General features: G+C 44.6%; 1 protein-coding gene across 3 annotated transcripts in view; it reads left to right on the forward strand.

Annotated features, from left to right (window-relative positions):
* Window positions 1–13,257, forward strand: part of LOC126982860 (relaxin receptor 2-like) — a 259,491-nt gene that overhangs the window by 159,174 nt on the left and 87,060 nt on the right. For all 3 annotated transcript variants that reach the window (XM_050835130.1, XM_050835131.1, XM_050835129.1), the window contains exons 18-20: window positions 2,988–3,135; window positions 4,201–4,333; window positions 8,079–8,269. In XM_050835130.1, the coding sequence (XP_050691087.1) occupies window positions 2,988–3,135; window positions 4,201–4,333; window positions 8,079–8,269 (472 nt within the window). The remainder of the gene's footprint in view (window positions 1–2,987; window positions 3,136–4,200; window positions 4,334–8,078; window positions 8,270–13,257) is intronic.

Below are 13,257 nucleotides of genomic sequence, written 5' to 3' on the forward strand. Positions count from 1 at the left end.
CAAACCCTCCTACGGTTTCTATCCTTCTATTTGTACCCCTATCTCCAGTTTCCTCTGTGACCGATCTATCATTGCTGTATTAGACGGTCACTGTTCTTCCCCTAAACCTATCAACAGTGGTGTCCCAAGGGCTTTGGCTTATCTCCCACACTCTTTCTCTTGTTTATTGATGATCTTCTTTCCAAAACGAACTGTCCTATCCATTCTTACGCCGATGACTCTACTCTGCACTACTCAACTTCTTTTGATAAAAGGCCAACCAAACAGGAACTATACGATTCCAGGCTGGAGGCTGCAGAACGCTTAAAATCAGACCTTACTATCATTTCCGATTGGGGCAAGAAGAACCTGGCGTCCTTCAACGCCTCAAAAACTCAATTTCATCACCTATGAACTCGTCACAACCTTCCAAACTCCTGTTCCCTATTCTTCGACAACATTCCAGGTAATTAAACGATTCCAGGCTGGAGGCTGCAGAACGCTTAGCCTCAGACCTTACTATTATTTCCGATTGGGGCAAGAAAAACCTGGTGTCCTTCAACGCCTCAAAAACACATTCTCTCTACCTATCCACTCGACACAATCATCCAGATATCCATCCCCTATTCTTCGACAACACTCAGCTATCACCTTCTTCAACACTAAACATCCTCGGTCTATCCTTAACTCAAAATCTCAACTGGAAACTTCATATCTCTTCTCTTACTAAATCAGCTTCCCCGAGGCTGGGCGTTCTGTACCGTCTCCGCCAGTTCTTCTCCCCCGCACAGTTGCTTTCCATTTATAGGGGCCTTGTCCGCCTTCGTATGGAGTATACATCCCACGTGTGGGGGGGCTCCACTCACACAGCTCTCCTAGACAGAGTGGAGTCTAAGGCTCTTCGTCTCATCAGCTATCCTCCTCTTACTGATAGTCTTCTACCTATTAAATTCCGCCGCCATGTTGCATCTCTTTATATCTTCTATCGATATTTCCATGCTGACTGCTCTTCTGAACTTGCTAACTGTATGCTTCCCCCCCTCCCGCGGCCCCGCTGCACACGACTTTCTACTCATGCTCGTTCGTATACTGTCCAAACCCCTTATGCAAGAGTTAACCAGCATTTCCATTATTTCATCCCCTTCACTGGTAAACTCTGGAACAGCCTTCTTTCGTCTGTATTTCCTCCTGCCTATGACTTGACCTATTTCAAGAAGAGTGTATCAAAACACCTCTCCACCCGAAATTAACCTCTCTTTTGGCTACTTTTTACTTTTATCTTTTATAGGAGCGGCGAGTAGCGGGCTTTTTTGTACTTTTTGTTGCCATTGAGCCATGTCCTATGATGTAAAAAAAAATACATCTGTCACCTTCTACACTAAACATCCTCGGTTTATCCTTAAGTCAAAATCTCAACTGAAAACTCCATATCACCTCTCTCCCTAAATCAGCTTCCTCGAGGTTGGGCGTTCTGTATCGTCTCCGCCAGTACTTTTCCCCCGCACGGATGCTGTCCATATACAGGGGCCTTGTCCGCCCTCGTATGGAGTATGCATCACATGTGGGGGGGCTCCACTCACACAGCTCTCTCGAACAGAGTAGAGTCAAAGGCTCTTCGTCTCATCAACTCCCCTCCCCATACTGACGGTCTTCTTCCTCTTAAATTCCGCCGCCAAGTTGCCTCTCTTTCTATCTTCTATCGATATCTTCATGCTGACTGCTCTTCTGAACTTGCTAATTGCATCCTCCCCCCTCCCGCTGCACCGCTGCACTCGACTTTCCATTCTAGCTCATCCCTATTTTGTCCAAACCCCTTATGCAAGAGTTAACTAGGATCTTCAGTCTTTCACCCCTTACACTGGTAAACTCTGGAACAGCCTTCCTTCGTCTGTATTTTCTCCTGCCTATAATTTGACCTCTTTCATGAAGAGTGTATCATGACACATTCCCACCCGAAATTGACCTTTCTTTTGGCCAATCTATGCTATCTTTTGTTGTGGGAGCGGCAAGTAGCGAGCTTTTATTTTTCTACACTCTTTTTGTTGCCCTTGAACCGTCTCCTTTGTTGTAAAAAAAAAGTACAAGAAGAACGGGGATGGGGATCGGGATTCTGATATGTGTGGGAAGGTTGGGGCGATGGAACTTGGGGCAGGGGATGAGGGACGGTGGGGGAGTGCAGTGCGGTGGTCCCGAGAGGGAGGGGAAGGCGCGCTCTCTTTAGATGATGGTGAGGTCAGGTCACGTGTAAATCCTCAGGTCAGACGCTGGGTTCAGGTCACACCTGACGGTGGGGGTGCAGGTGGGCAGTTTATGGGAGGTCACTCAGGTACTCAGGCTTAGTGAGGAGGTGCTAAGCTCCTGGGGCGGCGAGACACAGGGGGTGGTTTGCTTCCCGGCTGGTTGATGTAGCCGTGGGAACAAATGCACAGCGTTGATGAAGTTGCCGTACATCTCGCTCCGAATCTGAGTGACGAGGCTGCCACACTGCCTGCCACCTGAACTGACCTTCCCCTGTTGCTGGGTGACCGAGATGGTAGGTGAGGGTGTCGGCGGGAACGCGGGGAATGACAAGGCGTTGGCGACACACAACTCTCACTACCCCTCCAGCACCACTAACACACTGCACTCACTGTATGTCTATGCCACAACATTTAACAAAAGTTCTTTGGAGTAATGAGTTCCTCGAATAAATGAGAAGTGGCGGGGTAATGTGGAGCGAAGGAAAAGGAAAAGGGCCAACAGCTTGGTCAACAGGACGACCCTGTGGCTGCTATGGGTAGCGCCATGTGACACGTCTTGACCCCGTGAGGGTCAGGACAGGTGTGTGTGTGTGTGTGTGTGTGTGTGTGTGTGTGTGTGTGTGTGTGTGTGTGTGTGGTATCTGAGTATCTGCTCTCATCCTGTCGATCATGTCTGTGATAGTGCTAGTGTGATGTGTGTGGGGGGGTGACAGGTGTGTGGTGATGACAGTACAGTAAGCAACAGGTGTGTGTGACCTCTCCCTGCAGGTGTCTGTGCTCATCCTGTCGTTCATGTCTGTGGAGCGGTGGCTGTGCATCACGTGGCCGCTCGCGGCACCCAAGCTGTCCCTGGGCGGTGCCAAGGTGGCCCTCTCCCTCATCTGGCTCCTTGGCCTCAGCCTGGCTCTAACTCCCGGTACGCTGCTTAACAAACAATTCCTCAGTAAACTCTGCCCCTCTTGCTGCTTTAGGGTATTGCTCCTCCCCCTCCTAACTCTTTTTCATATATTTTAGTCCATTTTTCTACTCCTGCTCTTCCTCACCATGCATCATCATCATCTCCAACTTCTTAACTTTCCTTACTTCCTTACTCGACTCTGACTTTTTCGCCATTCTTTCTAAGTTATGAAAAAAAATTCCAGCAATTGAAAATAAAATCTAAAAATATTCTTCAAATACATAACTACAAAGAGGAAACAAGAAGTGTTAGATTACCAGTGTGAGTAACTAAGTGACTGACATTTATACTTAGTTTTGATTTTTCAAAGCTCAGTATCCGTATTTTTTTTTTTTTTTTTTTTTTTTTTACGTGTTCGCCTATAGCACCGGTAGGTTTTCTTCAGGGGCCTGGTGGTCGGCCCAAGCCCGTCATGGCGCAGTCAATTTTTATAGTGGCGCCACTAATTAATTTGCAGAGCAAGGCTGCTATTTATGAAATCTTATTTGGCTTCACGTATACATATGAGGAAACATTTAGTCTGCCTTTAGTCTACTTGCATAACAAGCTGAATATTCGAGATAAGATAAACAACAACAAAAATGCCCACGGTTTTGTGATGGGCAACCACAAAGTTTGGCCTCAACATCAAGAAGTGTCGTATATGCCAGGCAAACATTGATCATCATATTGTAAAATAAGGATGAAAACAACCTTTTGGGCCTCCTTCATCACTACCTCTCTCCCCATTTGTCCTATTCTTCCACCATTGTATACCTCTTCATTTCTCTTCTTCCACTACCTTCCTTTTCCTCATATAATATCGTCTTCCTCCACGACCTTCATTATTTCTCCTCGTCTTCCTCCATAACGTGCCTTTTCTTTCTTCGCTTCCTTCCTCTTTTTTGTTTCCCATCTTTCTTCCTCCTGGTCATTTATCCTCCAGTTCCTCCACAGCCTGACTCTTCATGTTCCTGTTTTGCCTCCACCATACCTTCCTTTTTCGTCTTACAACAAGTATCACTGCATGTCCCTGTGTTCCAGTGCTGTACTACCAAGGGCACCAGCAGCGTTTCTACGGCACCAACGGCCTGTGTTTCCCTCTCCACCTGGATGACCCCTGGGCACCTGGCTGGCTGTACTCGGGGTTCCTCTTCGTGGGCCTCAACCAGCTTGGGTAAGAGAGGGGACGGAATGAGGGGGAAAGGGATAGAAGAAGTGAGTTGAAAGATGTGAGAGAATGGGTAAAATGAGAGTGTGGAGGGAGTAAAAGAGGGAGAGCCGGAGGGGATGTACTGATGTGAACATAGCATAAGAACGCAAGAAGTCTGCAAGAGACCGGTAGGCCTGTGCAAGGCAGTGCCTGTGAACCCAACCCCACCCAACATCACTATCCATGAATTTATCTAATCTATTTTTTAATGTGACTATTCAGTGACCCCTACACTATGGACCGGAAACTTGCCCCAGCCCTGTCATTAAGCCGCGAATTTTGGAAAATCAACCGCTTTGGTGCGAATCGCCATAACTCCCTTATTTCTGGGGCTACAGAAATGTTTTTGGTATCAATCAACGGCAAAATGAAAGGGCTATATTTTGATAAGCGACCGGGCTCAAAAACTGACTCGAAAGGGTAAAAAATCGAATAAATTCGCAAAAAACGGCTCTGAAAAAAAAACTACTTTTGAGTTCCCAACCTTGAAACCCACTCATTTTTTGAGAATTTCAAAAAACGTATTTAACAAATACTTTAGCCCCACCAATATGCTTTCCAATATGATGCATAACATTTCCCTACTCCCAGTAGTTTCGTCGCAAGAGCTCAACACGTAAAACCTTTTGAGAGCGATTTTGACGAACTCCAGACACTTTGCCGTTTTTGTCTAGTGTGGCATTGCTATTGCCTCTAGAAGGCTGTACTTTGGCATGTAGCCCCTCTTGGCAATGTAGTTTGACCAGCTCGAAGGATTTTTTGATAGCTTGATTCCAAGTTTGTCGTCGAGCCGTCACAAAATAGACTTTTTCGGTCCTTTTGCCGCGATTTGGACACGTCCTAGTTTTGTGCTTATAATTTTTATTTATTTATTTAGTGCTTTCCATTTTTTTTTCTGATTATTAATCTGTATTAATAGAGCTTTCATTTGCCACCAAGCACGCCTTCCTAGCTTCAGTAGTTTTTGCTCGAGCTTGACCAGAATTCGCGACGAAAATTTGCCGAATCTGACTCATTTCACGCGCCGCGACGAAAAACCTTCCTGACGCCACACAAATTAATATATCTGCATAAAAATTCATATATGAACACTTCAATATGTTAACTATCTTGTATTATAGCCATTTTAAGATATCTATATAAAAAGCTACTTTTTTATATATAATCATTTCACTATATAAATCAACCTATATTAAGCCTTATTATACATGTTATTTTATTTTATTCTATTTAGTATTCAACCCTATTTCTTCCCATTTATGAATAATACATTTAAATTACTTTCTTTTGATGCCAAATATGTTTGTAAATATGTATGTATGTATATATATGTATGTATACATACATATATACATACATATTTGGTATCAAAAATAAATAAAATAAATTAATGATGAAAGCACTAAATAAATAAAAAGTTATAAGCACAAAACTAGGACGTGTCAAGTCGCGGCAAAGGGCCGAAAACTTGGCGGCGGCTCGAGATCAGCTAACAAAAACTTCGAGTTACTCAAATAAATTTTTGAAACTCTTAAAAAAATAGTGGGTTTCAAGGTTGGGAGCTCAAAAAAAGGTTTTTTTCAGAGCCGTTTTTTGCGAATTTATTCGATTTTTTACCCTTTTGAGTCGGTTTTTGAGCCCAGTCGCTTATTAAAAAATATAGCCGTCGATTGATACCAAAAACATTTCTGTAGCCCCACAAATAAGGGAGGTATGGGGATTCGCACCAAAGCGGTTGATTCTCCAAAATTCGCGGCTTAATGGCATGGGCGCCGCAAAATCAAGAGTCCGCCGTCCATTACTTGAGATGTCACTGGACTATTGTATTGGCACTCACAACATGACTGCCAAGCCTGTTCCACTCACCTACTACTCTGTTGGCAACCCATTTTTTGCCCATGTCCTTGTTGAATCTAAATTTCTACAGTTAAAACCCAGTACTACGTATCCTACCTGGTTCTCATGCCATCAAAACGTCATTAATATTCCCCTTACTAAAACCCCTCCATCTATATAATATAGCCTTCGATCAAGTCACCTCGCACCCTTCTCCTTTTAAGAGAATGCAAGTTTAATGGTTTGAGTCTTTCCTCATATGGCAAGTTTCTCAATTCGTGAATCATCTTTGTTATCCTCTGTACCGATTCTAACATACTTATATCCAGAACTAGCCCCGCATAATCAAGATGAGGTCTAATTAATGCTAAATACACTTTGAGGATGACTTTGGGGCTTATGTTGGTTACTCTCCTTGATATGAATCCTAGTACTCAATTTGCTTGATTTCTAGCTTGAATGCATTGTGCCCTTCGACGGAGATCAGAGCTCACTAAGACCTCTAAATCCCACTCACACCTAAACCTTCTTATACAAGTGTTATTTAAGCAATAATTATGTGAGGGGTTGTTTCAAGCAACCCAAACAATAATTATGTGAGGAGTTGTGCATGGGGAAGGCAGTAAGTGGAAAAGAGGGTAAGCAGGTTGAGGTAGAGTTTGGTACTAAGGGTGTGAGGGAGGGAGAGGAAAGGGGAGAGAAGGATCAAGGGGTTAGGGATATGAGGGAGAAAAAGGTAGGGAATGGAGATGGGAGAAGTGTGTAAAAGGTGGGCAGGAAAGTGAGGGAGGTAGTTAATGAGTAAAGCAAGGAGGAAGGGAGGACTAATTGATGCTTTGAACATGTGAGCTCTCTCTCTCTCTCTCTCTCTCTCTCTCTCTCTCTCTCTCTCTCTCTCTCTCTCTCTCTCTCTCTCTCTCTCTCTCTCTCTCGGGGCTTCGCGGTGCAGTGGTTAGCACTCTCGGCTCACAACCCGGGCGGAGTGGAAAAATTTGGGCGGCTTTTCCGATACCCTACGCCCCTGTCCACCGAGCAGTGAATGGGTGCCAGGTATTAATCGGGGGATGTGTCCCGTCTCCTGGTATCTGTTCCCTTTTATAATTCCTTCCCCTTCTGTCTCTCTCCGGCATATGACCACATATGTTTCGCCGATTAAACGAAACTTTCCAACCTCTCTCTCTCTCTCTCTCTCTCTCTCTCTCTCTCTCTCTCTCTCTCTCTCTCTCTCTCTCTCTCTCTCTCTCTCTCTCTCTCTCTCTCTCTCTCTCTCTCTCTCTCTCTCTCTCTCTCTCTCTCTCTCTCTCTCTCTCTCTCTCTCTCTCCAGTTGTTTTACTAATTAACTTTATATAAAAAAAATTGATCACTTTACCTTCCGGTATATTTTAATTTATTTTATTTGTTCCGTTTTGTCTTTTCTACTTTGATGTATTGTTTTTCGTCTTACATTCTTTCCATTTTGTACTGGTGTCACTAAATTCTTTTTTGTTTTCTATCTTGCTCATTATTTCATTTTTTTCTTTTATTCATCCTTCATAATACACCTCCCACAAGCCTCATCACTTACTCTTTTTACATATCATCCTCCCTCTCCTTTTCTGCTCTCATCGCAGTCATGATTCTATAGACTCCTCTCCTCCCTCTTTCTTTAATCCCTCCCCACGTTTTCTTTCCTGTTTCCTCCTCCTCCTACGTATTCCTGCTGCTGCTGCTTCTGCAGCCACTCCTTGCAGTTCTCATCTCCTCCTCCATAGCTCCCTCCCCAGCGTAGTTCTCCTCGTCTCGTACACGCGTGATCCTCCTCTTCCTCCTCCTCCTCCTCCTCCTCTTCCTGCAGCCTCTCCTTGCAGTACTCAATCCCGCCTCCCTCCCCAGTGTGGTCCTCATCCTGGTCTCGTACACGGGCATGTTCTGCAGCATCAGACGCACCAGAGCCAACACGCCGCTCTCGCTCGGGGACCGCGAGTTCGCAATGCGCTTCTTCTTCATCGTCTTCACCGACTGTCTCTGCTGGACGCCCATCATCGTCCTGCGCATCATGGCTCTCTTGGAGGTGGACATTAAACGTAGGTGTGCTGACGTGTGTGTGTGTGTGTGTGTGTGTGTGTGTGTGTGTGTGTGTGTGTGTGTGTGTGTGTGTGTGTGTGTGTGTGTGTGTATCTGAGTGTGTGTGTGTGTGTGTGTGTGTGTGTGTGTGTGTGTGTATCTGAGTGTGTGTGTGTGTGTGTGTGTGTGTGTGTGTGTGTGTGTGTGCTACTAAAAGTGTATTTCTAAGTATTACAACAGTCCCGCCCCTAGTTATTCTGAAACCATCTCTACCACCAGCGCTTCCACTACTTCCAACAACAACACCAACACCACCACTACAATCACTATCATAAATGCCAACACACTTTTCTTCCGCCTCTCCTCCCTGTCTCTTCATGTCTATCTCTCAGTATGCCCCCTCCTAAGTCTCCACTTCCTCTCTTCACTCCTCTCTCTTTCTTCTCACCATTAACATTCTCCCATTCTCAATACAAAAAACACTTAAAAACACTTCCACATCTTGCAAAAGCTTTCTCTTCACTTTCTCATTGTTTCTTTTACTTGACGCTTTTTTGCTATGGATCTATATTTTCTGAGTATTGTTGAGTTTTACATAATCACTGTCACTATCATCACTAATCATTATAGACATTTCATTATTTTCACAACCATACACACACATGACGCCACTTTCATTATCACAATTCCTCACCGTCGCCACCGTTACAGATAGCTCCCTCCACCACCACTACAACCACCACTTCAGCAGTCCTCTCCACGACATCCCCATCACCACTCACCAACGCTGCTCAGCACCACCACCTTTATTTTTACCCTCCATCTATATTTTTCACATCCCTGTCAAACAACAGATAAGAAGTCGGGTACGTGGCGAGAGCCTCGACCCCGATCCGGTTTTCCCCAACCGCGCGGCAGGCTTCCCCGATGACTTCGCATCCGGCGAGCCTGCCGTCAGTGACGGGGGCAGGACAAAGCCTACGGGACCCCTGCACCTCGAAAGAGGAAGGGCCCCCTACCCCCTCTTTTTGTTTTGAGGTGGCCGGGGGATGTGCAGAAGCAGCGCCTGCACGCGGAACCAGGCCCGGGGGTTGATCTTCGGAATGCTGGAAGGATAGCTGAGGAGGTTGACCACATCCTCGTAAGTACTCGTTAAAGGATCTTTCAAAACTGTAGGGTTTTCCGGTGTGCTGAGTTCTTTGGAACTGATTATAGGCTTGTTGTTGCAATACTCAAGCTCCATGTCAGGTCAAAAAGAATCTCGAGATGCAGCAATATTGTGTTCAATCTTAAGAGGCTGCAAGACCTGACATGTGCCCAGGAGTATGCAGTGACAGTCTCTAATCGGTTCAATGTGCTCAGCACCATTGAAGACCCTGTAGAGATGTGAGATACCTTTAAACGTGAGACTCTTCGAGCTACCAAGAAGTGCACTGAAGAGCGCCCGAGATTTAGGAGTTGATTTGCCTTGGCGGAGACGCTGGAGAATATTGACGAGAGTCACGCAGCCAGACAGGCTGGGAATCAGGACCATTATAGGCCCCTGTTGCCTAGGACTAGAGCTCTTCTGAGAAGAGACAAGGAGAGGTATGTCAGGGGTCTCGCTGAGGAAGTCTAGGGACATTTATATGCGAATGACCTTTGACCTGCTTACCGAGCCCTGAAGAAACTCAGCTCCAAGCCTCCTTCTCAGGTAAGCCCTATCCGAACCATGGAGGTAGGATTAGGAGGAGGCGGCGGGCTGTGGGAAAATGTGAAGTAGAGTCCGCCATCTTGGGATTGGCAAGAAGCAAGTGTCGGCCACTCCCAGCCTCACCTAGGCTTAGCTTTGACCTGACTGCGCCCTACCTAGACCTCACTATAGACATGAATCACTGTATTCAGCCATTCGTCAAGGTCAATGGACTGTGTGTGAACGTGCCTCGCGGGCTGCTCACGATGCTGCATACAGCTGCAGCGCGAGGTTTGATAAGGAAAAATACCATACACATCATGAATTCTAGAAATCTTCACGCAACTGGCTACAAGTGTCCCATGAAACATAATAATGCTGATAAAATAAAAGATTTCCTGATATCAGCAGAAACATATATTAGATCACTTGCGTTCCCTGATGGGCAGCTCGTTAAATCATCTAATAGGAAGACAGGCTTTCTTGGTTTTCTCTTCTGCATAAGAAGCCTACAGTATCTATATGAAACCTTAATTGCTACTCCGGAACCCACCCTTAAGTTTTTGATGAGATACAAATTAAGTCAGGACCATATGGAGTTGCTATTTGGACTGATAAGAGGTGTGGGAGGTTTGAATAATAATCCAACATTAAGGCAATTTTCTTCTGCATATAAGAAATGGCTCGTTCACAATGATTTACAAGATACTCTTCGAGGCAACTGCTTGCCACTGGAGTCTGTTCCAATATTAAATGTGTCCAGCAGGTGTGTAACGAATACTGTAAATAATTCTTCTCTTCAGATAATCAATAATTCAGTCCTTGAAAGAAAAAATACTAGATGATGCCGGTAATATATATATATATATATATATATATATATATATATATATATACATATACATATACATATATATATATATATATATATATATATATATATATATATATATATATATATTTTTTTTTTTCCAAGCCAATCCCACCTCTCAAAGTGTGTAAATAAAATTATGGCATATATTGGAGGATTTGTTGCATACAAATTGATGAGGTCATTACGTTGTGAACCATGTATTTCCCCCCTAAACTTAGATAACGGCGATGCACGCCACCTTCACTCACTAATTAAAGTAAAGGATAGAGGAAACTTGGTATATCCTTCTGACGGTGTTATTGATATTTGTATCACTTCAAAAAAACTGTTCGGAGAAAGAGTGTCATGCAACAATTTAGGGCAGGGGGCTATTAGTAAATTAGTTATTTCAGTGCTGGCTTATTGCAACCAAAAAACATATTCCCCACCATAACTAATCACATGTATGACACAGACCCTCCGGAAAACCACCTGCATCTGTTAGTTAAGGCAGTTGCTGCGACATATTTGAAGGTACGGTTTAAGAATGATGCTACACAGATAAATAATAAATTAGCAAGTAATGTTAAGGTAAGGAGCCGTCAGCTGTACACCAAACTTATTCATTTCAGTGGCCAATAAATACAAACCAAACCTACTTCCAATTTCTCTTGTTAAATTTAGGATGGACGATTGTATAACAGTGCACTTATAATTATGAACTTTACAATTAACTTATAAATCAGGTATTATTAGTTGTGCTATGAACATTTATTATCCACAAAAGATATAAAATCAGGGTTTAGGTTACTTGAAAAATGGTCGTTAATGCATGTACGGATATTTTTATTTCTAGTATGTAGCTCATCGCGCTGAAAATACTTATTTTCGCGCATGAGTACTTGTTTTAATACAATTAAATATTAATTTGAAAAGTAATTGAAATAATAATAAAAATGTGTTAGTCTAAAAGCAAGAAAAAAGTTGTAGTACCTTAACAGATAGCGAAACAATTGATAAAAACATTTAATAAAGCACTGATACTAAGGGTTGGCGCGGCCATCCTGCCAGTCCTGGGCGTTGGCCAGTGCGGGCAAACTGGCTTCACTTTCCTGGGACACCTCACCCAGCTCGCGCCGTCTCCTCCTAATCCTACCTCCATGATCCGAACAGCTGATGGCTGCCTCGTGTCGGAAATGGATCGGCAGAGAGCTTGTTGGGATTGAATACTTTGAGCAGTTGTACAAAGCAGATCCTCCGAGTGGACAGCTTCGAGTTGTTGGGTTGCAGGTGGCTGATGCTGATCCACCTATCTACGAAAACCCACCCTCTCTTCATGAGGTGAGAGATGGTGTGGCAAAGGTGAGGGGTGGAAAGGCACCTGGTATCTGTAACATTAGTAAGGAACTGCTCAGAGCTGGGGGTGAAGCCATGATGCGCGGATTGCATGCGGTCATGACTACTGTATGGCAATCTTGTATCATTCTTCCTATCTGGAAAAGGGAAAGAGGACCGTCAGGACTGCAACAACTACCGTGGTGTTACACTGGTCAGTGTCCCAGACAAGGTCCCTGCCCACCTATTGCTGATGCAGATCCGCAGCCACCTGCCAAAGCTGCAGAGACCTGAGTAGTCTGGGGTTCCGCCTGGACCGTATCTTAGTGCTTCGCCTACTGGTGGAGAGCCGACGTGAGTTTTGACAGGAGATGCTTGCAGCCTACATGTATGTCGATCTCAAGAAGGCGTTTGATTCACTGCATCACGAGGCATTCTAGGATCTTCTGCGACTCAAGAGGGGTTCCTGCAAGGGCTATTGGTATATTGACTGGGAATGAGAGAGCTGTAAAGTGTGTGGGGGGGGAGGGTAGAGGGTCTATCCTGCTTCTTTCCTGTGGAAGCGGGAGTGAGGCAGGGCTGTGTCCTTGCCCGATCGCTTTTCAACGCTTGTATGAACTGGTGACAAGGCAGAGTTGTTTACCAGAGTCATTGTTGGACATCTATTGGCAATACCATGGTCTTTGACATTGTTTTTGACGATGATGCAGTAATCCTGGCGGAATCGCTCGAGGTTTTGGTTATGGCTTTCGAGGCACTGCACGAGGAGGCGAAGTTCTTGAGACTTCAGGTCACCTGGGCCAAGAACAAGGTACAGGTGTTTGGAGGCTAGCTAGATAAAATAAAACATTCGGTTCATGCGTGTAACGAGGGTATTGAGGTTTCGGAAATTTTCACATATCTTGGCAGGCAAGGCAGCGCAGTACAGAACAGCGGTGGGTTTCGCCAGGAAGTCCTATGGCGGATTGGCTTAGCTCAAGGTATTATTGACTCTCTCAGCACGAGTATATAACGTTGTCGATACTTATGTAGATGGAGAAAGATCTGGATCCTTAAGTCCCTTATACTCCCTGTCTTACTCTATAGTTGTGAGACGTGAGCACGAAATAGGTAATTAGAGAGGTGGATTGTTGCCGCTGGTAATGTGT

This window comes from Eriocheir sinensis, chromosome 52, assembly GCF_024679095.1.
Source record: "Eriocheir sinensis breed Jianghai 21 chromosome 52, ASM2467909v1, whole genome shotgun sequence".
Classification (NCBI taxonomy): Eukaryota; Metazoa; Arthropoda; class Malacostraca; order Decapoda; family Varunidae; genus Eriocheir; species Eriocheir sinensis.